The sequence below is a fragment of the Diuraphis noxia genome, unplaced genomic scaffold (genome assembly GCF_037042655.1).
Source record: "Diuraphis noxia isolate RWA-SAM2 unplaced genomic scaffold, SU_Dnox_SAM2 contig0003, whole genome shotgun sequence".
NCBI lineage: Eukaryota > Metazoa > Arthropoda > Insecta > Hemiptera > Aphididae > Diuraphis > Diuraphis noxia.
The window spans coordinates 20,916,963-20,941,653 of record NW_028301713.1 but is presented as its reverse complement, the minus strand read 5'-3'; the positions used below and the strand labels follow the sequence as shown (position 1 = coordinate 20,941,653).

At 27.1% G+C, this 24,691-nt stretch overlaps 3 protein-coding genes and 2 non-coding genes across 5 annotated transcripts; 2 read left to right on the top strand and 3 right to left on the bottom strand.

Moving 5' to 3' along the window:
- Positions 1-45: 45 nt before the first annotated feature.
- PIG-L (phosphatidylinositol glycan anchor biosynthesis class L) lies at positions 46-1,781 on the bottom strand. Its single transcript, XM_089222228.1, has 5 exons — positions 1,216-1,781; positions 1,047-1,140; positions 787-983; positions 461-588; positions 46-388 (listed from the first exon to the last, which is right to left on the bottom strand). Exons 1-5 carry the CDS (start codon positions 1,484-1,486, stop codon positions 281-283), a joined length of 798 nt encoding a protein of 265 aa, XP_089078354.1. The 5' UTR covers positions 1,487-1,781; the 3' UTR covers positions 46-280.
- A 110-nt stretch (positions 1,782-1,891) lies between these two features.
- TRNAP-CGG (transfer RNA proline (anticodon CGG)) lies at positions 1,892-1,963 on the top strand. Its single transcript has one exon. It is a non-coding gene; the product is annotated as a tRNA-Pro (tRNA).
- Positions 1,964-4,793: 2,830 nt separating this feature from the next.
- Positions 4,794-4,865, bottom strand: TRNAP-CGG (transfer RNA proline (anticodon CGG)). The gene has a single exon. It is a non-coding gene; the product is annotated as a tRNA-Pro (tRNA).
- Positions 4,866-8,794: 3,929 nt separating this feature from the next.
- Positions 8,795-20,439, bottom strand: Cap-D2 (CAP-D2 condensin subunit). Its single transcript, XM_015511336.2, has 25 exons — positions 20,174-20,439; positions 19,977-20,114; positions 17,440-17,618; positions 17,197-17,357; positions 16,985-17,135; positions 15,997-16,263; positions 15,742-15,903; positions 15,512-15,682; positions 15,293-15,455; positions 14,220-14,382; positions 13,296-13,473; positions 12,590-12,871; positions 12,322-12,524; positions 11,652-11,777; positions 11,471-11,591; positions 11,316-11,391; positions 11,105-11,192; positions 10,922-11,027; positions 10,753-10,859; positions 10,571-10,685; positions 10,375-10,502; positions 10,142-10,281; positions 9,944-10,076; positions 9,495-9,850; positions 8,795-9,427 (listed from the first exon to the last, which is right to left on the bottom strand). Exons 1-25 carry the CDS (start codon positions 20,289-20,291, stop codon positions 9,102-9,104), a joined length of 4,158 nt encoding a protein of 1,385 aa, XP_015366822.2. The 5' UTR covers positions 20,292-20,439; the 3' UTR covers positions 8,795-9,101.
- A 421-nt stretch (positions 20,440-20,860) lies between these two features.
- CSN5 (COP9 signalosome subunit 5) lies at positions 20,861-23,773 on the top strand. Its single transcript, XM_015511307.2, has 5 exons — positions 20,861-21,127; positions 21,200-21,367; positions 21,961-22,195; positions 22,947-23,141; positions 23,226-23,773. Exons 2-5 carry the CDS (start codon positions 21,213-21,215, stop codon positions 23,658-23,660), a joined length of 1,020 nt encoding a protein of 339 aa, XP_015366793.1. The 5' UTR covers positions 20,861-21,127; positions 21,200-21,212; the 3' UTR covers positions 23,661-23,773.
- The last annotated feature ends 918 nt before the right edge of the window (positions 23,774-24,691 follow it).

The window sequence follows — 24,691 nt, the reverse complement described above, 5'->3', positions numbered from 1 at the left end:
TCATTTTAAATCTGACAATTCTAAATTTAAATAACTTTGATCAAATTGAGAAAAACAAAATTATAGTTTATTTCAGTAATACATTTCGGTATTTCAATCTTAAGTTACAATTATTACAATAATCTTTGGAAGATAAAAATTGTAGGTACAAACAATAATAATAAATAATAACAGCAATGATAAATAATAAAACTGTTTTAAAAATCAAATTATCACAGTCATGAACTACTTTTTATAAATAAATAAAAACTAATAATATTCTAAGGTTATAAGTTAAAAGCTATTCAGCAGAAATCATGGTAAAGGTGTTTACTCTTGTATATCTAGAAAATTTCATGTACAGTTTTCTGAACCAAATATACTGAGAATCATGTGCTTGCATTGCTTTCTGAAACAAAAATGTTTCAAAAAAAAAAACATCAAATATACAGCTGTAAATATAAAAAAGTGAATTATTTACAGTAACGCAATTTTGTTCTGTTGTTGAAATTGTACATTTAAAATCTGAGGTGTTATTGAAAAACCCATCAATACATTTGATATATTTCCTTAAAGTGTTGACAGAATCCAGTGAATATAAATGACAGTCTAAATTGTAAACATTTAATCATCAATCAATTTTTTATTAGCTATTTTCAGGGCTAGGATTTATAATTTATATGTTTTGATATGTTTTTTTCTCGCATTTTCTAATTACTGATATTGTCAGTATTTGATTTTTTTTTTTTAATACATATAAATCATAGCCCTAGTTAGGTAATATTTGTTATATTATATATTACTTACAACTTGGAAGCAATTTATTATAAACCAAATGAAATAATGATAAATATATTGATATATGATTTCGATGGCCACTAACACCATAACTGTCAAATGTCAAAACAGTATCAATTTCTAATTGTTCTACGTGCTCCACAATCTTATCAGACAATAAGACTGTGTCCCAGTCTACACGTGGATTGTCCGGAAGCAATGTGTTTCTGAAATCAATCACAAGTAGTAACAACAATACCTGAAGGTGGTCAATAACAATAATAATTTACTTGCACAACAGTATATTGCCCTCTTCAATGCCCAATATCTTGCAGCTGTCGTAAAGTTCAGCTTTGCGCAGCGAGCCTTTACCTTCAAAGTCACCTGAAATGCATTATTGACAACCTATTGAGAACTGTCATAAGGCGTTAGCACCGCCATTGCCTTATTAGTTATTACCAACAGACAGACACATCAAGAAAAGGTGTACGTCTTTCATTTTTGACAGCTTCTGTATGACCGGACCAAAAAACATACACTCATCGTCAGGATGTGCGGTGATCAATAGCACTCTGTGCGGTGTGTTCTCCAACTCAAGCATTTTCTGCCTGCGTGAAGCCCGCAAACACGTCCAGACGTATCCAACGACGAGGACCGACGCCGTCATCAGCATAGCCGAACTCAGGTCTACGACTTCGAAAACGTTTTGATGGAATATTTTATACAACATTTTATACAACACTTAAGAGAGTGGATAGGATCGATACGTTGATGTTGAACAGTAAAAAAGAAGTTTAGTCGGTACTTAAAACTGTTCACTACTAAGTGGGCACAATTATAGCTGTGCACAACGAGTGGGTAAGTAAAAATTTCGAATTCCCATGATCCAACGATCAGTGGACACGGTGAGAGCAGACCACAGACGAAAGTACAAAATGGCAGTGAAGCAAGAGCAGAGTGTCAGATTTTTCAGAACTTGAACGTTCTAAACTTCTTAACTAAAACACTATCTACACTAGAGATAACACGGTTTCTTATCAGCATTGTCAATTTTTTTTGTTTTGATTATTCGACTTTCATATTCTTCCGGCCAGTTCACGTTAAATCACTACAATTTACACAGTGGCCACAGCACGGCCTGTTGGTCTAGGGGTATGATTCTCGCTTCGGGTGCGAGAGGTCCCGGGTTCAAATCCCGGACAGGCCCGCAATTTTTTACAATTTTCTCTATACCCCTTTTAACCCATTTGATGAGGAGGTGAATCAAAAAAGCACCCATCCGCCGTTTTTGAAAACAAACGATGACATTTTTCCATCATTATCCTGTATCCGATCAATCTCATATTATGAAAGGTACATCATATTATTATGTAATCAACGGCAACCGTCGCACTAATACCGTTGAAAAAAATTCCGGAATTTTCCAATTTTTCTTTCCGCTTCATCGGGAATGATGAGACATTTTTTCGAAAACAATGAGCCAATCCGGTCCAGCCGTTCTCGATTACCAAAGCGGTTAACCAACAGATTTTTTATTATATGAGATGAGATAAGAACTTATTTTGATGTTGATAAAAATTCTAATATTGTTTACCAACGTTTAAATGATTAAATGATTAAAAATAATTATTGTTTTGCATCTTGCATGCACCAGTTATCTGAAGAAATGACCCGTCAATTATTATTAATCTTTAGATTATATAGTTTTTAACTTATAAGTTATAAGTTATAAGTATAACTATTTTGACTTTAACGATTTTGTTATTTATGTAGTTTTATTGAAACTATAATTGTTATTATTATTACTAGACCGTTCTATAATTGATCTATTAAAGATTAATTATTGACTTAAATGTATATCGTCCTGATGTCATCTGTATACGTTCGCCCCGGAGAGACGTTTCCGAGTCATCTTATATTAATTATTATTGTCCCAATTAATATTGTCAACATGAACTTAAATTCTATGCTATTTATTTACCACAAACTGTTTTTATTTTAATTTTTGTGTCTGATGACACTTTTCTAGCAGAAATAATGATAAATATTAAATTTCAAAGAGATTTCTGATATATAGCATATTTAATGTTGCCTATACTTTTCCTGTATAAAATCCAAAATAAATCTATCGTACGTTACTCCAATGTACAATATTATTGTCCATAATAATTCAATTTTACCTCGTAGTAAGTACACTCTGTTCGTTGGGAGATAGTGGTTTTGAACAATCCTAAAAAACATTGGTACATTTCATCATAATTTACACCATTTATAAATTGTTAATTTTTCACATCCGTGCAAAGATCTCCAATATTCTCAAGAATATATTATTTTTTTTCATACTAAATTTATTAAATTTTATAATCAATATCGGGTATACTATACCTTGGTAAAACCAAGAGTATTTTTAAATTTTTACCTCGAAAACATTAATTGACTCAATTGACTGCGTCTTTAGCAACGGTTTTATATGATATTTGATAACGTATTCATGCCAATATTATAGACATATCTGTTTCTAAGTTGCGCTGAACTGCTGAAGTGCCTAAAAAACATCTATATGTATCCCACCCCTATGGGTACCTAGTCCAATGGCGTCATTTAAGTTTTTGAGAGGGAGGGGCAAAAGTTTTGACCGGTCCATAATATAACTAAAAAAAAAAATTAAACCACTCATTAACAATCACATTTTTATCTCATTACAAAATAGCGTTTTTACATAATTATACATACCAGTTACTATTACTGTTATCTGAGATAAGACATAAATAACTCACTTTTTGAGGGATAACAATGACTAAATAATACATATTAATATATTACTATACACATAATATTATTATACAATAATATTTATATGTAGATTGTAGAGGGATACCCAATATTACCCTTCTTTTTTCCAGTTCAAAAACAGGAAAACGGGAGGTAACTGTTTATCACAATACTGCCACCAACCCAATGTAACATATTATTAGCTATTATATGATTTATTTTAAGAGGAAATTTACCGCCATTGATGTCTTCTATTTACGCCAAATATGAGTATAAATGTATTAAACAAAACAAACCTACAATACACTATTAAATATTTATTATTAATTTATGTTTTTAAAGTGCTACTTAGATAGTTAGAATGTAAGATGCTTGACATTAACTGGGTATCTTCTAGTCTTCATAGTACCAAACATGTCAACAGCTTGATATAAATATATATTAGTGAAACTAAAGAAATAATTTGAAATATTAATTTATAGCGGGCTTGGGGCCCATATTCGGCCCGCTAACGATAAGGGGGGCAAATGCCCATCCTATCCCTCCCCAAATGACGCCACTGACCTAGTCATCCCCTCCCTCATTTTATAAACTTAACTATCAGATGCAAATCAAAGCATCTACAAATAAGTACAGTAAAACTTCGATTAACCGTCACTATCGGGACCGGGGCTATGACGGTTAATCGAATAAATGGTCACACTCAACGGAAATTTTGCAAAACAAAACGTATACATACATATACACACATTTATTATATTTTTTACGTGTGTGTAGTTTAAAAAAAAAAAGTACTTACATATTATAACAAATTTTATGGTCACTGATTAAATTACAATACATACTGTTTATAGTTCTTTTATCACGTTTATCGCTTATATTGGATATGTACATTTTACAAACTATTTTTATACACTTGATAGTTACTGTGTTGGGCAACACGACGAGTTTATCGCAATTGTATTATTTTTTTTTTCGGCGGTGACTGATGACAGATAACAGAGAGTGACGGTTAATCGAAGTTCTACAACTGTAATGCAAATAATATGTCTAAACGTATATTTTTTACGTATATATATATAGAATATTATATTCTGGATGCAGTTGCCTCCTCTAACGGTGGGCTCCCATTCAAAAAACCTACCATGACATAATATGCTATAGATAAATTAAGTGATCGGCTCTACTGACAAAAATACAGATGAATGATGGAAAGTATCAATAGCAGCGGTGGGAAGAGATGGAAAATTTGCAAAAAGTCATACGGGCCTGTCCGGGATTTGAACCCGGGACCTCTCGCACCCGAAGCGAAAATCATACCCCTAGACCAACAGGCCGTGTTATTATAAGTGTTGAAACTTTCTCTTTTAGATTGGATAAAACAGCACCATGTAGTGTGAGTGACCACTGACGACATTGCAACGTTTTTCCCTTACGTGACGTTACTATTATATAATAGTCAGTATTGTCAGTAAAATATGAGATCACACCTCGGCGGTACAAAACTTGTGCGCACGCGCGTGGCTAAAGCACCAGCCTGGCGCGACGACTAGCGAGGTAACGACTGACCGTCGTGGATGAAAACTTAAAGCCACCGATAGATACATTTTTATTCTGATTCCCGAATGATGTAAAAACAGTTAATAGTTGATTTCGACACAAACCTAACCTAACCGAAAACACGACTGATCAGAGCCGTGCCGTGGGGGGGGGGGGCTAGGGGGCATACGCCCCGGGCGCCAAAAAAATATTTTAGAATATTTTAAGCTATACATAAATAAAATACATGAGAAAGATTATTGTTTTACAATTATTTTGAACCATTAAAAATTATTTCTGAACAAATTTCCGACTATGGTTGAGTAATAACAATTAGTCAACCGCAACGTTCTATTCTTGTATTATTCGCATGCGTGCGCACGGGGTAGTCAGTGTAGGCACTTGACTACTCTGCGAACAACTGAACAACTAGCCTCCCCCACCCTAATATGTTTGACCATTTCAAAATGTGCGTAAACGAACGTAAAAATAAGAATATTGGAAAAATATATGGTCTTTACTTCTTTAGTAACTGCCATGATAAAATTAGTTATATTATGTTAATTTAGAATTGTGATTTTAATCTCAAAAAGTTTTTCATTGAGACATTAACCATGAAAAAACAAAAAACCATATCTGATTCAAAAATTATACGCCAAGTACAAGTAAGTTATTTTTTAAGTAATTTTTACTTATTAACTAATTTAGGTATATTACATTATATTATTACTTATATAATAATTTTTCACTATGATAAATGCAGTTAAATAAAGTTACCTATCAAAATTTTTTTGTTCATGTTAAATACCATGTATCATGTTTGACTACCCTGCTAGTAATGTCTGTGCACACTTATGATTATTCGGCTTTATAATAAAATATAAATTGTCGTACCTAGGTACCTATTCTTTATGAGCGGAGAAAAATCATCGGATGAAGATTTTTTTGTAGATCAATTTTTAACATTGGATTACTACAAAGTTTTTGATAATATGATGGCTCAAATGAAATGGAAGTTTGAAAAATTATCAAATATTGCTAATGATTTTCAATTTCTTTCAATTTTTTAAATACCAAGAAAAAGGAATTATACCAAAGTTACAAAATGCAACTACTTTAAAAATATATTAAATGCAATTAAAAAATATGAACTTGATTCAACTTGTCCAAATTTAATGATTGTATATAGATTGTTTCTTACCATGCCTGTTAACAGTAAACTTAAATTAACTAAGATGTATTTACGATCAACCATGTCGCAAGAGAGATTAACCAATTCAGCAATATTGTCAATTGAGAATGAAATAACGAAAAACATCGATTTTGAAGACGTCATTGAAGTTTTTGCTTCAAAAAAGTCTAGAAAAATTCAGTTTTGAACTAAGTCTCTTTTATAGGAACCCTGTATATAATATAAGTACGTTTGTACATTTAACATAATGTATAATGCGTTGACTATCATACAAAATAATGTTGTATTTTTATATTACATAATATGATAAATTTGTGACTTATATTAATGTTTTAGTCATATTATACCTAACTATTTTGTTTAATAATTACTATTGCAATCAGTTTTAGTTTTTTGTTAAATCAATGTTGAAAATACGTCGTAAAAAAAAAAATTCAATTTAACATAAATAAAATGCATAATAATAAATAAATTAGGGGGCGAATATTTTTAATTTTGCCCCGGGCGCTAAATCTTAACGGCACCGGTACGGCTTTACGACTAATCCACTGTCCATAGATAAAAAAAAATGTGTAACAAGATGGTAGATGGACAGATGGTATTTTAGATTCTGAGAGGAGTAATATGTACACATATTGATTTTACAATGATTTTTATGTTTAGCATCGCCCATTAGTTCTTATAATTCAGCATCATTTCTAGTAAACCTTGTAAAATTCCCAGTATTTTTCATTTTTTCAAATGAGAATTTTAAGTCAAAACCTGTTTAACTCGATTAAGATTTAGAACAAAAGCAAACAAAATTTCATCAGTAAATTTTATAAATAACTATAGATATTGAAATATTCACCAAATATTCTTACTAATATTTTCTATGCATGATGAGATTTTCAATTTTCATTTATGTTTCTATAAAATATGCTGATGAAATGTTGTTTGCTAGGTCAAAAAGTTCATTTTATATAACTATATAACATTCTTAAGATGTTTAATAGATTTTTAAAAAATTGTATAGTATAATAAATCATATATATTTATAATTATATAATTTTGTATAATGACGATGGGCAATTTTTAAAGTGTTACATATTTAAATTTTAACAAAATCCACAAAAAATTAGTAGTTAAAAGTGTATAAAATCATAAATTCCAATACCTAAGAATTCAAACATTTAATATAAGTGTTCTCATAAGTAATTCAACTAAAAATCTATAAAGATATACCTATACAGTTTATTTTATAGATATTTTAAAATGAAATTTGGAATGAATTAGATATTTAAAAGAAGAACAACAACTTTACTTATTTATTAATAATTTAAAAGTATTATTTGTGTAATGCAAACTTTCTTCTCTTAGAATATATTTCTTTAAAAATTCTTAGACATTACTGCTTATTGACTTATTCTAACCAACTCTTATACTCTCGTCCAAAAGTGAGCGAGTTCAATTAGCAACGACTATATAGTGTATTTTTTACATTAATATATAGTATGGTACTTGTATAGTTAACCAAGAACCATTGTCGACAACTTGACATGTGAAATGAGGCCAGTGGATATAAAACCGTTGATTTATTTTAATATATACACTGTTTTTAATTGCAAAACATAACAATCAATGTAATATTAAACTAATTCATACATTTCTAAGGTTGCATAACATTTTGAAAACCCATGATATTTTAAGGTATCATATACTCATAAAATATATACAAGAGTTAATGTAAATTATAGCCCCAAATCTATGTCACTATGCATACGCAAGGGTTGTCCAACCTGCGAGCCTAATGCATGGCCTCCATATTTTTTTTTTTAGCCCTCCATAAAAGACATGTGTTTGATAATCTTAAAGTTATTTAAGTGTAATGAATCAAATAAAATAAACCAAGACGGTAAGAGATAGCGAAACGACAGAACTAATCTATAGATATTTTATAATATGATAACTTTACATTATATTATTCTAAGTTCGTTAAAAAATAATATATGAATAAAAATATATTTCTCTTGGCGGCCCTCATAGTGTTTATAAATGTGTTAATTGGTTCACCAACTACAAAATGTTTGATTACCTTGCTGTTCACTATATAGGTCTATTCGACTAAATGGTGGCATGCATCACTTGTTCATATTAATTAATGATTACCTACATTTATATTTATTTTTATTTATATTTATATTTATCATTTTAATGATAACAAAACACTGATTAGCAAGAAATAAATTTGAATTTTAACAAACTTTGAAAATTGTTTAAAAATCAACAACGTAACTAAATTAAAAGTTAAAAAATTTATATAATAAATATCTTGGATTATATGAAAAAAATACAATATAAAATTTAAATTATTTAATTTTTAGTTTTAAAAAAGTAAAATAAAATATAACATGTACAGATTATAGCACAGAGCTCTAAAAATCATCACAAAAAAAATAAACCTAAAAATATTGAATAGAAAAAAATTATAGCATAGTTAGACATGTTCACTCTATAATTAATTAGGTACTTACCTAATAAATAAGGTATAAAATATATTTATAAAGAATTGTTTATTTATTAAACCCTTAATGTATATAGAACATAAGTACTATAAAGCATACATAAGATAAATATACTTTTTACAAATCATTCCATTAATATGAACAATAAAAATATATATATATATAAAATAAAATCAACAAATGTTCATATTAATATAATTATTAACCTATAAATCATAACAAGAATATGCAGATAACCATCAACATATAATTAATATTTCATTAAAAATATAATTGGACACTGACAAATCCCATAAGTAAAATACAGAAAGACATTAATGATAATTTGTTGTAATTATTTAGGATTCATGCCGAGTATTTTTCTTACTCAAACTTCCAAACTTATTCCTTCTTGTAGTTCGTTTGATTACATTAATTTTTTCATCGTCAGTTTCACTATCTTCTTTGACTTTAATACGAAGAATCTTTTGAACATTACTTACACCACTCGTACGAGCAATTTCTTCATCATTTTCTTCTTCACTATCATTTTCGATAAGTCTCCTTTTAACTCTGCTACGACATCTAGCACTTCGTTTGGTTACCAACTGTAATGGTTCAATTTCATCATCTGAGGATTCATTGGTAATAGTTACAGGTGGTCTCTTTTTTACTGTATTTAAACCTAATTACAAATATAATAAGTTAATAACTGATTAAAGGTTAACAATTTCGATATAAGTAATATTTACGTTTTCCAGGAGTTTTTTGGGAAAGCATAACAGCAAAGTCTTCATCTTTTACAATTTTTTCAATCTTACTAGTTAATTCATTTAATATTTCTTTAGTGGCTGGTTTTGCCATTTTAGAATTAGCACTTATGAGTATATTAAAGTTGTTATACACTTTAGGGTTTTTAAGTTTGTCAGTGTAATAAGATATATTGTCTGAAAGCTTAGTTAGGCTTTTGTCGGTATATTTAATAAGCATCAAGCAATAAGATATATAATATTCTTGAATTTTATTATCTGATTCTTTTAGTCTTAGACATAATTTGTCAACTAAAGATTCAATTTGGCGTTCTTTGTTAATAAGTGGAAGTAAAAATCTAAAAAGTAAAAGCATAATACTAGTATATTTGTATACATTCACACACATATACTTTGAACATAGGTATTAAATATTGAATAGACATATTTACTTCATAATTGACTGAAAGTCATTTTCTGGTACCAAATCATCAGGGTTGGACAAGGTTGAAATAATATCAGATAACACATTGTATAGAGTGTTTCCTTTATCAGCAATAACGACAAAAAATTGTTTTGCAGTATCTGTAAGTATTCAATATTAATTAGTTTAAATAATATTGAAACATCTTAACATTTTACAAACATACAGTTAATGATTTCTTCTTCATCAACAAGTAGTTTGGCAATACCAGCAATTTGTCCTCTAACTTTGATCATTTCTTGACGTAAAAGGTCTATAATGGTGACTAAAGTACTATAGCGAACTTTATTATTTTTGTCTTGTAACCTTAAATGTATTCAACGTTTGAAAATTAAAACATTTTTAAAATATTTAATTTTAAATTTGAGTATTTTAATAGAATTTACTATTTAACTTTACCTCGCATAGAGTTTATCAGTACAAGGCTCCAACAAATTTGGATGTCTATAAACCAACCAGCCAAATCCAGAAATGATATCAATAGCTGTATCCAAGGTATCTGGATTTTCAATTAGATTTAGAAATGTCTATAATAAAATTATAATTTTTTAATAATATTTATTACCTATAATTAATTTAAAAAAAAAAATCAAACCGGTAGGTGTTTGTGACAAAATGTAGTGGAAATCATCATAAACTTGACCAAAGAGTTAATACCATTTGCCTTCAAATATGGATCATTTGAATTACACGCTCTTAATACATGTTTTCTGTAGAAAAGTTGAAAAAATATAAGCTAAGTTATAATTAATTATAATAAACATATTAAATTCTTACGAAAAATAAGTAATGACTCCATATCCCTTTAAAAGTTCTTTATCACATATTTGTCGAATTCGATCATATATAGTCTCGATCTCAGCAGCTTCAGAGTCATGTACATTCTATAAAAGAAAAAAAATGTTTATAGACACTATAAGTAATAATACAATTATTTATTTTATACTTCATCTTCTTTAGCTTTGTCCATTTTTAATTTTTTAGTTTGGTATTTAGTTCTTACATTTTGTATTAATTCCTTTGCAACATAATTTTCTAAATGTTCATACTGCCTATTAAATAATAATTTATGTTTAAATAGTAAATGTAATAATATTATATATTAATAATAAGAATCTAATATTTTTACTGTAGTGCAATGTGACCAATGACATAAATAAATTTTGCAAACGTAACAGTATTTAATTGAACATATTTTTGTTTCAACTGAGAGGAACCTAAAAAATAATTTATAGATATAATTAAGTAATAATAGATTTAAATGGAACAAAAACATTTTTTTCTTTAATGTTTAAAACGAATAGGTTAGTAGTATTTTAAATCATACATTATTAGCTTACCATTTTTATTAGTTAACATTGATTTATACAACTTTTTAATCAATGTCATACAAGTAGCATCTGGTTGAGTTGTCAACTAAAACATAAACACAATTGGAGTATTTTGTTTTTTGTTTTTTTTTTAAATTACTATTATTAAAAGAAGTATAGCTTACTTTATAAATTATGTTAACAGCATTTGTAGCAACATCATTGAATAATTGAACATTACATTCATTAAAACATTTTTGTACTACATTAAATATTCTTTTAACTAGTTCGTGATTATCAGTAAATCTATTTAAACATTAAAAATGCTATATATATTTATTAAAATAAAATAATAATGTTAATTACCTTTTAAAATCTTCTTGAGCAATTGGTTCCAATATTTGACAAGTATAAATAAATAAATGAAATTCATTACATAATCCATACTGAAGAATACTTTCTAAGTTCCCCATTGCAATAGAAGGCTGTGCGCTGCAATAAAAAATAAAAATGTATTTAAAAATATACACACCGATTATAATATTAAAAATACAAATGATGTGAAAATCAATTAATTTATCATTAGACTTTTAAGTATGAATAAATTCTTTTAGTGTTAATAATCAATAACAACTACAATTTAATTTTAGGATAACAAATTCTGGAATAATTAAAGAAAACATTGAATTAATTCATTATTGTAATAAATTACAAATAGTACTAAAACATATGTTTAATTTTTGACTATATTTGTTCTTCATAGTAAACTTTTATAATCAAAACAAGAATCAAAATACTAATATTAAATATTATTCATATTTATATGTTTAACAGTAGAACTTTAATTATCCATAAATAAACATCATTTAATTTAGTGAATATGAGGTTTTAATCAACAGGATAGCATATTCTTTTAATCAACTAAACAATATTAATTTTGTTGAAAAAAATTTCAAAAATAAGGTGTCAACATGGTCAATTTTATGACCATTAAATATAATAGTCATAAAAGTTATTCTACAAATTATTTTAATACCTGGCAAGCAATGATAAAATAAGAGCAGCAACTACTCGATCTTCATCAAAAATATCTTTAGATTTAGTCACCCATGCCCATAACACCATAATGCATTCATCATCTAGTGTTTTATTTTTTGTCCATTCATTTAGTAAAGCTTTAAATGCTCTTCTGTTAATTACATTCAAAGTCTTTATTAAACTTACGAGTCTGGTCATAATCTAAAAATAAGTATTATAGTACATTATTGTTGCAAAAATAAAATCAATATTATGTTTTTGATTACGGTTGTAGTGTGGTGCTGAGACTCAGCCGAGTCTTTTTTTTCTTCAAAATTCAAATATATTGTTTTATATGAATTCATCATAGCTTCTTTAATATTTGAATCAGATGAAAATATCAATGTTAGCATAGCGTCAATACCACACTGCGAATGAGGTACACCAAATTTATAAGCTGTTGTAAAAAAGTCAATAGCTTCTAATGATTCTGATGAAGTATTTCCAAACATCAATTGACTTATTGTAATTAATGCTTTTTTAATAGTGTGTAAATAATCGGCACAATCCTGAAATTGAATTGTTGTTTGCAGTCAAAGATTAAAAATGTAAAATATAAAATAGATACTTTATAAATTTGGACAAAATTAAATATTTAAAAAAATATTAGCAATTTTAATTATCTTATTGAAAATATTATACATGGGTACTTGAAACTTTTAAAGTATATTTAAATGTATTAAGCACAAAATTACATTTTCAAATGGAATGTTTTTGGTAAAAATTAATGCAACCTACTTGAATACTACTAATAGTATTAATAAAAAAATGTATAATAATATTATACAACAAATACAGACTTGCAGTGAAACCCACTTGCCCACTTTTTAAATTGACTTCTTGGGACCTATTACAAACTTTATAGTAGGGCTGAATTGCATATTATTTTCTCAAAAAATGTATAAATCATAAATAAATAAGTATATTACATACCTGAAGGTATGCAATTTTAGTTTCTGTTGATATAATAAGAAAATGTATTTCTTCAATGTTCATCCGCTTTAAATTGTCTATGTTAATTGAGTCAATTGAAATCGTTGTATTTTCACAATACCAAATGTTTTTTAACAATAAAAAAAATTGTTTTGGCAAATTATTTTCATCTTTCAGTCTAAAATTAAATATTTTTGAACAATATTAAAAAATAATAAAATTATAACTATTATTTTTATGGTAATGCATGATAACAAACATTTTAATTAAATTCTTTAACATATTTAGAAATGAATGAGCAAAAAAGGTTAAAATATTTTAGATTTTTTTAAAGGCATAAAAAGAAATCTAAATCAATATAGTATGTGTACAACTAAAACTATACCACAATATCTACTCACATACTGAATACCATACAAATTACAGTTGGCAATCACCAAATTGCAACACAACAGGTTCTTACTTAGTATGAGACACACAAAAAGGATAATGCTAATAGATACACACGAGCAGTATATTAGTTTCCGAAAAAATTAATTTACACTAATAAATGACATGGTATACTCGACAACTTTTATAGCAGAGTTGAATTTCCTGGTTTTTATAATGTACAAATTTTAAAAACTAAAATAATGAAATAAGTAATAACCAATTTAGTATAGAGTACATTTGGCTCACACACTAGATACACTTTTACATTTTATAGTTAAATCTATTATACAAATACATGGTACATTATTTATTCAGTAATACATTTAAAATGCTATCTCAATATAAGTCAAGACATAATCAAATGTTAATTTTTCTTTTAAATGAATAGTTAGTTTTATCAGGCTTAATTTTTCAGAGTATAATATAAATCATCAACCCTATTAGGCCTATTATACAGTTATTAAATATACATAGTTAATTAATACTACTTACTGGAATAGTGATTCATCCTTGAATGTCTCTCTTCCACGTAATACATATTTTAAAGCCAACTTAAATTTTTGGGAACCAATATAACTTTTTATCTTCATCAAAATATCAGGTAACTCCATATCCTTCAATATTTCGACTTCGCCAAAAACATCTAAACTTGTATCTAAAATCATATTTCATTTTATATTTTTATTTAAATACAAATTAGAAAATTATAATAAATAATAATACCTAATTAATTTAAAATTGGTATTTCATTTAATTAGAAATCACCACCAAACAATTAATAAGTAGATTAACATTCATCACTATTCATTTAAGATTGATAAAAAAAGTTTGATGTTAGTTTATTATAAATTAATAAAAATTAAATATTTAACACTTAGCGTCAGATTTAAATTAATTTATACAATACAAATGTTAACCTTTGAGATTTTATTAATATTACTTAGATACAAGACTATTTGAAACATGATTAAAATGTGTTGAAATTGGAGGTTGTATAAGGATATAAAGAATGACAATATTATCCTATGATTTACCTTTATTAAAAATCAAGTTTCAAATTTTATTTTTGAACTACTTCGTTATTCTATGTACCTATTTATAGGGAGAGGAATTGAGTATACTAAGGTGGCACTATGGCAATTACGAATTGGATATAACAGAAACTATCCCTCTATAGGTGAACATATAAACTATTCTACCAAACGAGCAATTTAACTATACTCTTTTCAAAAAAACAATATCCAGTTTAATTTGTTGACTTCACCTAGACAATTTTTTTAACAGACAACTCAGAAATAAACTAGTTTCATATTGTTCTGCCTAATCAACATACACTTAACCAGACCAGGTGTTTGAACAAAACCATCAGACAATATTAGCTCTAGACTCATTTTATGAGTGTGAAATTAAGTTCAGCACTGCTGTAACTGCCAGTCAACATGAACCAACAAAAATAGTTATTCTCTTTAGGAACAGTTAAGGTCTACTTATCCCAGCTAATATTTTCCATAAGAAAAAAACTAAAATGTTAACTTATTGATAGGTAACTTACTAACAAAACTTACCTTCAAAAGTTTCCTCTAAAAATAAATTTAAAGGTGTCTCAATTGATGGCCACATATCTTCCTTGTTAATTTCACAATCTGTTTTGACTTTAAGCATTCTTTTCATGCATTTTAAATAGCAGTTTTCTTCTCTTATTTTTTCATGTAGTTTCTCTTCTGTAAACTAATATTCGCTTATTAGAATATTAATTTGATAAAATATTTGTTATAATTCATTACATCACAACTATATGGATTTAATCTGATTAATGTTTTGATTAGTTGAATAGCACTTTTAGTAACATATGAACTCTTGTCAGATAGTTTTTCCTCTGCACAATTTAATATTATCCCATACATCTGCTTTGGTAAACAGTCTTCATTTATTATGGCCGTAAACAACTGTAGCACCTAAACTTTTTTAGATTAAATAATGAACAAATAAAATAACTAATATTTTGTGTACTTACCTTAGATCGAACAAAAGCATTTACATCAAATAGATGATCTTGCATAATAGTTATATAATCGTCTCTCGTTTTCCTCTGAAGTTCATCCAATTCATCATTATTTAAAACATGAATAATCAATTCTTTCAGAACACTTAAGACACAAATTCTCATAGTATATGGCTGAAATAAAAAATAATAATTATCATAAAAAAAAAATAGGTACCAGATAATTAATAAATATTTTCTAAATCATAAATATCATAAATTACTTACATCAGATTCTAAGCATGGCAACAAATGCTCAATATTTGGCAATAACAATTGAGGGCAATGCCTGGCAATTTCCACAAGAAAAGCACAACAAGATTTACCACCAGTTATTTCTTGACTACTTGTTTCTTTTATACCTTCCATTTCTCCTGTTTCTGCGATTTCTTTAACAATTAGTTCGATCAATGAAGAACGATTATCTCCAGACTCAATTATGTGTATAACAGTGTTAGCCAAGGGCAATGACAAATGTTCATACAATTTCAGCAGCTAAATAAACATAAATTTAATATATTGACAACAGGTTAAAAATATGTTCGAATATATTAATGATATTAGACACAATTTGTTGACAATAAATTACATTTCAGTTTTATTTAAAACAATTAAACAAACTATGATTTGGTCTTGAATTATAAAATCACATTAATTGTATATGAACATTTAAGCTAGTTGTGTTGTCTTGGTTTGACTTAATTAAACTAAAGCCGGGTTTACACGGCGCGAGTCTGCTTTGCGAGACATCTGATTCACCTAAATGATTACACGATACGTATCTATGCGCAAAGCAATGTGATTCAGGGTGAGCCACAGTTTATATGAGGCAATGATGGCGCTACGTGTGAGGCAAGATGCTCAAATAAGTAGTTCACACGACTCAAAACAAATTGGCGAATCTTCTTTGACGCGCGTCCAAATACCGACTGAGCTACCGCTCGCCACAAGGCATCCTCGCTTATCACCCGAGGCAAGTTCAGACAGGTCGAATCATGTCGAATCTTGACACTCGCATCAGATTTGCGTCGTGTAAACCCGGCTTAAGGATTGAGTTCAATTGAATTTTTTTCACAAAAGATTTTAATTTTAATTTTAAATTTTAAATTATATACCTAGATATTTCTCTTTTTATATCATGCACATATTGATATAAGTAGTTTAATAAGCAAACAAATATAATATAAATATTAATATAATATAATATTAAACTTACTTGAACTACTTTGATTTTAAAATCGTGTGTATGATCATAGTCAGTAATAAGTATTTCTAGAATTTGCATAATACTGTCACGAAGTGTTTTGGTTCGTACAAAAGCAATACTAGGATTTTCCAACTGAGTGTAACAACAAGAAGCAACATACCTAAAAATACGGGGAAAAACAATAACTAAGTTAGAAAAAATTATTATAATTTATTACTTACGATATAAAAGTATGATCAATATAAGGAGGATCATATAATTGAGTGATATTATTTGAAATAATACTGTTAATTGCGTTCAATCCAATACTCAATTTATCTTCCCAATTCCAATCATAATCAGAAGTATGTTTTTGAATCATGTCCTGCTTTTTATTTCTACCCTATAACAAAATTCAATGTAATTAAAATTTGTGTACAAGTATTGACTAATAAAGTATGGGTTATTTGGTGAAAATAAAATACTTTTGTTTCAAGAAGTAATAATTTATAATCAGTTTCAAATTTTGCATTAAAACTATGAACAAATTCAACAAAGAGATAAACATTCATTTTTATGATATTTGTAAACTGATGTCGTAGATCTAGTGACATATCTTCAATCTCTCCATAACTTGAAAAAAATGATGCAATAATATTTAAACCTAAAAAAAATTATTCTTGTTATAGTAGTTAGTCATAAAATTTAAAAACAAAAACATTTAATTTAAACATAAGGAAATATGAGCCCTAATTTATAATATGTATTAAAAAATTAAATAATAAGTAAAATTTGAGTACTAACTTTTAATGTATACTTTCAAACAAAATAAAAACTATACGTAGGAAGATTTATATGGCTATATGTCTAAATTGTATGTCATATTATTTGTTTAATCTGTAGGATATGTATTTGATACACTACACGTGAGCCTCCCTCCATATACAGTGTCGTTTGTTATAAACTAGTTTAGTTTAGCAAATTTACTTATTTTATATTAAATTACAGATTGTAAACATGATTTTGTCTTTTTGTATTTGATGTTATAAAATGAAATGTTATACCTATACAACTTAATAGACTTCATAAAATAATTGATTGGATTAATATTTAATAGACAAAATTGATAAAATATTCATTCATATGAATACTTATAAAATAGGTATACAAAATTGTTTTCATAACGGTAATTGAGTTGCTAGTTAATAGACAAATATTAGCTAATTAACTTAAGTGTATATGTAAGCTTATTAATGGAATGATGGAATCTTCAGAATTATTAGAAACATAATATAAAAGTCTCTCCTTCTAAGTTCTATTAGACCTTAAACTTGTACAATTATGGGTCAAAAATTTCTAAAAATTGTATATGAAGTAAAAAACGATACTGGTGGATTATATTCCTGCTCAGGCATGTGAAAACTTTATAGGTTTGCTACTCAAGTTAGCTATCTTGCAGCCATCCACAATAATAATTTGAATGTTCTTTTCAATCAAATAGATCTTTGAATCACTTATATGTTACTATACATATCAAAAGATGAATTTAGTACTATTACTTATACATATACTATTTGTTATTATTATTTATTTATTTATTGGAACGTATTATCTGATGTATTTATTAGTTTGAATGGCTGCAAAATAACAAATCTGAGTGGCGGACAGTGGCACAACTATGGGAGCGCTTAAACATCCACATGTCCAAAATCATAATAAATTTCAAATATCGATAGCTTAAATAATGAGATTTTATTTTTAAGAATTTATTATTATTATTTAATTTTTTAAATTTTGGTGATATTATCATTACAAAATAATCTTAAATTACAAAATGCCTATTTATAATTTTAGTAAATGTTTTAAAAGATTTGTTAGAAATTATACTAGTATTAGTTATATTAGTATATATATTAATGTACAACATTAGATCAATTGTAGCATCCCCAAGATTTTAATTATAGTTATACTACTAGTGGTAGGGCTTTAAAGTTTTCACATGTCTGGGAGTTATAATTTACTAGTAACTTCAAAACTTTGATTTTCATCATCCATCTTTCCATTCATAACATTTAAAGTGTTTTTTTTTAGTATTTTTTTTTTGATAATCTTAATCTTGGCTACACGCCTTGAGGTATTGGTATATTTTAAAAGGTTAGGTTAGGTTGGTGTTACAGGCAAAATGAATAAAGAGGATGTCAGCGCACTATTTGCTTTTCTCTCTGGCCAACGCTTAACATAGACAAAACGCATTTACACAGAAATAATTTTTGCTATGTTTTAAAGTAATCTTAGAGTAAAATCACCAATTACAAAAAAAGACAAAAAAAATAGTAATTTTGAAGGAATGACATATCGATTTTCTAAATATTATCTGGAAACAATTTAAATATCATTTCAATTTACAAAATTTTTTTGTTTATTTTGAAAGTTGAATACAAAATTAAATAACAATAAAATATAATATTATTGATATGTCATTCCCTCAAAAATATTATTCTCTATCTTTTTTTGTAATAGGTGTTTTTCCTATAAGATAACTTAAGAACATAGAAAAAAATGGTTCTGAGTAAATGTGTTTTGTCTATGTTGAACATGGGCCGGAAAGAGGAAACAAACAGTGCGCTGACATCCTCTTAAAATAGACCAACTTGAAACTTTATAACTTTTAAGGCAATAATAACTAACAAATTCAAATTATAATATTTAAAGATTGATAATTAAATATAATAATTACAATTTTATCAAATGGATACCTATGACAAAACAGAAAAAATAAATCAAAGCAACAGTACTAAAAATTATGATTTGAAATAATAAAACATAATTAGTATCATACAGATAAAATATTAATTTAAATGACATGTTCTATAATAGAGTGAATCTAAATAGTCCATTTGATCATAAATAAATAATAATAATATTTTATAGTATTAAGTAGGTACCTACTTTAAAAATGTTTGTAGTGAATATAACAATAATATCAAATTAATATACTATAAAGCAGTATAATATAACTTACTTTTAACAAGAATATTTTCATAAACGAAATGTAATTCATTGTAGTCAGTCTGATCTATATATTCAATCATTGAAAAAATTTTATCAAAATTTTTAAATATAGACTGTGCACCTTCTGATTTCAATTCTTCGTAGCATGCTGAAAACATCAAAAAAACAAATATGTTAACATTCCAAGTATTACTGCAAAAAGCTCACCTTTTATATGAGGTTTCAATTCCTTGGGTTTTAATAACTTCTCAACCCTATACTCTATGGTAGAAGGTGTAAGCAATTTGTTTCGATCAGTGTAAATATAAAAATCTTTGTAAACCATAGTGTGTGTTTACTGTTTTTAAACTTTAAACTGATAGATTGATAGAAACACGATAATTTTTTTTGAAAAACGCACCTTAGTCAAATTCTTGATGTTTATAGGCAATACAGTTTAGTGTTTACAATTTTACGGTAAAAAAACCGCCATATTTCATTATCAAAATATGTAACAGTTGAATCATTGAAAGTAGATTTCCGAGCGATTCTGTGATAATATTATATTTCCCGTAATTCTAGGTATTCGACAGCCGAAAGAGTGGATGTCATGGAAGAAACTAATTTTATTATTATTTAATCCATACAATTGAGCCAGAATAGATCGGCAGAACCGTTTAAAACTTAGATAATATCTAAATAAATAAATAACTTCTAAATTCTAATTTGTTACTGTTTAAGTAAAGATTTTGATAAATCTTTTTCACATCATCATTTATTTTGTGGAAAAAACTGTTGTATTTATATTTTATTCCAATGAAAACATTTCATATTAAATTTTAGGTCAACACTGATGAGCCCTTCAACATGGACGACCAAATTAAAGAGCCGAGTATTTCCTTTATCCTTATCACTTTTCAATTTTTCATTTTAATTTTTAATTTAGCCTTTACAATTATTGCTATGAGCATGACAAATGTTTATTAAGAAGAAAAAAAAACAGCAGCTCTCAGTTGTAGATACTAGATAATTTGAACTTTTTACTTAAAGCTCGCTGGTGAGACTGTGAGAGTGGACAAAAATTCGAAATATAATAATTTAATAATTTCCTGTTTGAAGTTAAAAAAATTATTCATATTTTATGGTTGCTAGATACCTATTAAATATTCATATATTTTAAAAGTAAAAATGATTATTATGATTTTAACTTTCTCAATAGGCTTAGTGTATGACTTAACCATTGCTCATGTTTAGGTATATCTATAGTATGGCGTCTACATCAAGAGATTCCCAAGAAATCATTGCCAAAAAGACATGGGAGTTGGAAAATAATGTTCAAACTGTTAATACAGTTGACGACATATACAAATATGACAGACAACAACAACAAGATATTTTGACTGCTAAACCTTGGGAAAAAGAGTATGTTTATATTTTTTTTATACAAACTATAATAATTGATCTATAATGCTCCGGCATATTGAGTGTGATAAGCATATTCACGCTCACTTTTCTTTTAATAATAAATTTATTCAATTTATGATTTATCAAATTGTTAAATATGATTTTAAAGACTATATTTTAAAATTATTGAGATTTTTGTGTTAAAATAGTGTCCTGTGAAGATACAATTGCTTATACATTTATTTAAAATTTTCAAAAATTGGAATAATGTACCTATAGTTAAAAAAAAAAAAATAAATGAGCATGCTTGATGGATCACTACATCTATTATGTAAATTAGTTTTCATTTTAAATTAACTATGTTTTTGACATTTATGTGTACAATAATATTTAATAATAATAATATTAACTTATTTAAATAATTTTAAATGAAATAGTTAAATTTAATTAGAATTGGTTTTTAAATTTATCATGAGCTCAACACCTGATTAAATTTCTACAGTCTTGGAAGTCAAAAGCCTCAGCTCCCACTAGCCATCCCTTATACCAAATATATTAATGTTAATATACCTAATACTTTGTATTGATATAAATATTGTTACATTTTTCAGTCCACATTATTTTAAAGATATAAAAATATCTGCATTAGCACTATTAAAAATGGTGATGCATGCTCGATCTGGTGGAATTTTGGAAATAATGGGTCTATTACTAGGCAAAGTAGAAGGTAATACAATGATTGTCATGGATTCTTTTGCTTTACCTGTTGAAGGAACAGAAACAAGAGTCAATGCCCAAGCACAAGCCTATGAATACATGACGGCATATATTGAATCTGCTAAAGTTGTAAGTTTATATTGAATATTATATTTTATTTTTATTTTTCATATCAGTTTGAGTTAATTGCAAAAATATTTGGTATTATCACTTGTCAGTGAACTATGTTTCCACTGAAGTTTATAAAAAAACTTAAATATAACATAACTTGTGCTTATTATACTAAATTGTATGGATTGCTTAATATAAATTAATCATCAAATATATAGACAGGATGTCCCGAGAAGATTTACGCTTTGCGATATCTCATGAAATAATGGATATCAAAATTTTTTTTATAAGACACAGAAATAAGAACTACAATAATTATTTCATTTTTAATTTATTTTAATGTTTTGGTTAAAAATTTAAAAATAAATTTTTTATTTAATTATTTCCAAACATTACACCCTATAAGTTTTATGGAAAAAAATTAATATTATAATGATAATATTGTTATTATTTCATGTTACTATATTACTTAGTTTTAGATGAAATTACATTGCATTAATACAGTTCGTGTTAACTCTATTGACACTATCATAGTACAATTTATTATGTACATATTTATTTATAATTAACATCATAATAATATGTATCATATAACTTTTGTTGAATGGTTCAGAATATCACAAATATTTTTTTTAAATGAGAAAAAATATATAAATTATTCCTATACTTAGTAATAAAGGTCTAAATGTTAAAATATCAAGGGATACAAATCATATTCAACAGAATTTAACTTATATTAAAATTAAATATTATTTTTAAATTTTTCTAGGTGGGACGTCAAGAAAATGCGATTGGTTGGTATCATAGCCACCCTGGCTATGGATGCTGGTTATCAGGTATTGATGTTTCAACACAAATGTTGAATCAAAATTTTCAAGAACCTTTTGTAGCAATTGTGATTGATCCAGTTAGAACAATATCTGCTGGTAAAGTTTGTTTGGGGGCATTTCGTACATATCCTAAGGCAAGTTTATATAATTTCTTAACATTTAATCTTTAATGTTAAGTTTGACTATAATACTAATCAAAACATATTTAAAATTATTAGGGGTATAAGCCTGCAAATGAAGAACCGTCTGAGTATCAAACTATTCCATTAAATAAAATTGAAGACTTTGGAGTACACTGTAAACAATACTATTCATTAGAAGTAAACTATTTCAAATCTTCCCTGGATCGACGTTTATTGGATTCATTATGGAATAAATATTGGGTGAACACTTTAAGCTCGTCCAGTTTAATAACCAATGCCGATTACCTGACGGGTCAAATAAATGATCTTTCTGATAAGCTAGAACAAGCAGACACTTCTTTGAGTCGTACATTTTTTGAGCCTGTTGATCGTACTAAAACTGAAAATAAATTGGTTAAAGCTACAAAAGATAGCAATAAAGCTACAATCGAAATATTATGTGGATTAATGTCTCAAACAATTAAAGAAGCTCTGTTTAATAGTTGTACACCGAAGAATAATCAACAATAAATAAAATCTGTATTATAATTACTAAGTAAATAATTAAAATTCTTGATATAACTTATGATAATAAATACATACATTTTTTTAAATAAATTATATATTATATGAAAAATAAAAAATATTTGTTATTTTATTATTACAACTATTGTAATATCAGTTGTTATAGGTAAACGGGCTAAAGAAATATTTTTGGTAACAACATCATGTTATAAAATAATATAGCATAAATAATATGATTTATATTTAAAAATTAATCATATTGTTTATAATTGAATATCTACTACTTTTTTATCATCAAAAAGTAAAATAAATTTGCACTCCAACTTTTGTAAATGTAGTGCACACATGTTCAAATTGTGGTGCACATTGTGTGTTGCTGTGCATATAAAGATGGCATGCAAGACAACATTATTCACTCTTATTGTCAGTCCAGTAATCCAGTTGGTGTTAGCTGACATTCTGCTAGGGAGGACAAGGTTCAGGCAGACGTATAACCTAACAAGTTAACTTTATTTTATTGGTTAAACTAGTTAAAGTAACACAAAACCAAGGAGACCTGATTTACTCTACAGGCCATCTCATCCACCAACCATTCCTAACTGGAAACCATTATTTTAGGAGTTATAGCTTTCCAAAGTTTGCAATTTTACGTTTATACGCGTTGCGCTTGGCAATAGTGTAGCACACGTCGCGCATGTGTATTAACGTGAAATCGCAAACTTTGGAAGGCTAACTTCTAAAACATAGAAGTTTCCAGTAAAAATGTTTACACCATCGTTTTAAGCATAAAAACACAAGTCGTTTAAAAAAATAATTAAAAATTGCGAGGAGGTTGGTAAAGAGCATTTTAGACATATTCTCAAACAAATCCTAAAAAGTACCTACATGATTTTTATAATTAGTTTTTTTTACTAAATATTTTTTATTTTAAATTTAAAAACGATTCTTTGTTAAATATTATTTGATATCAAATAAGATTAATTCGACTTGATAGTAAGGCATAAATAAAATGATATAGTATCTATAGTCTAGCATAC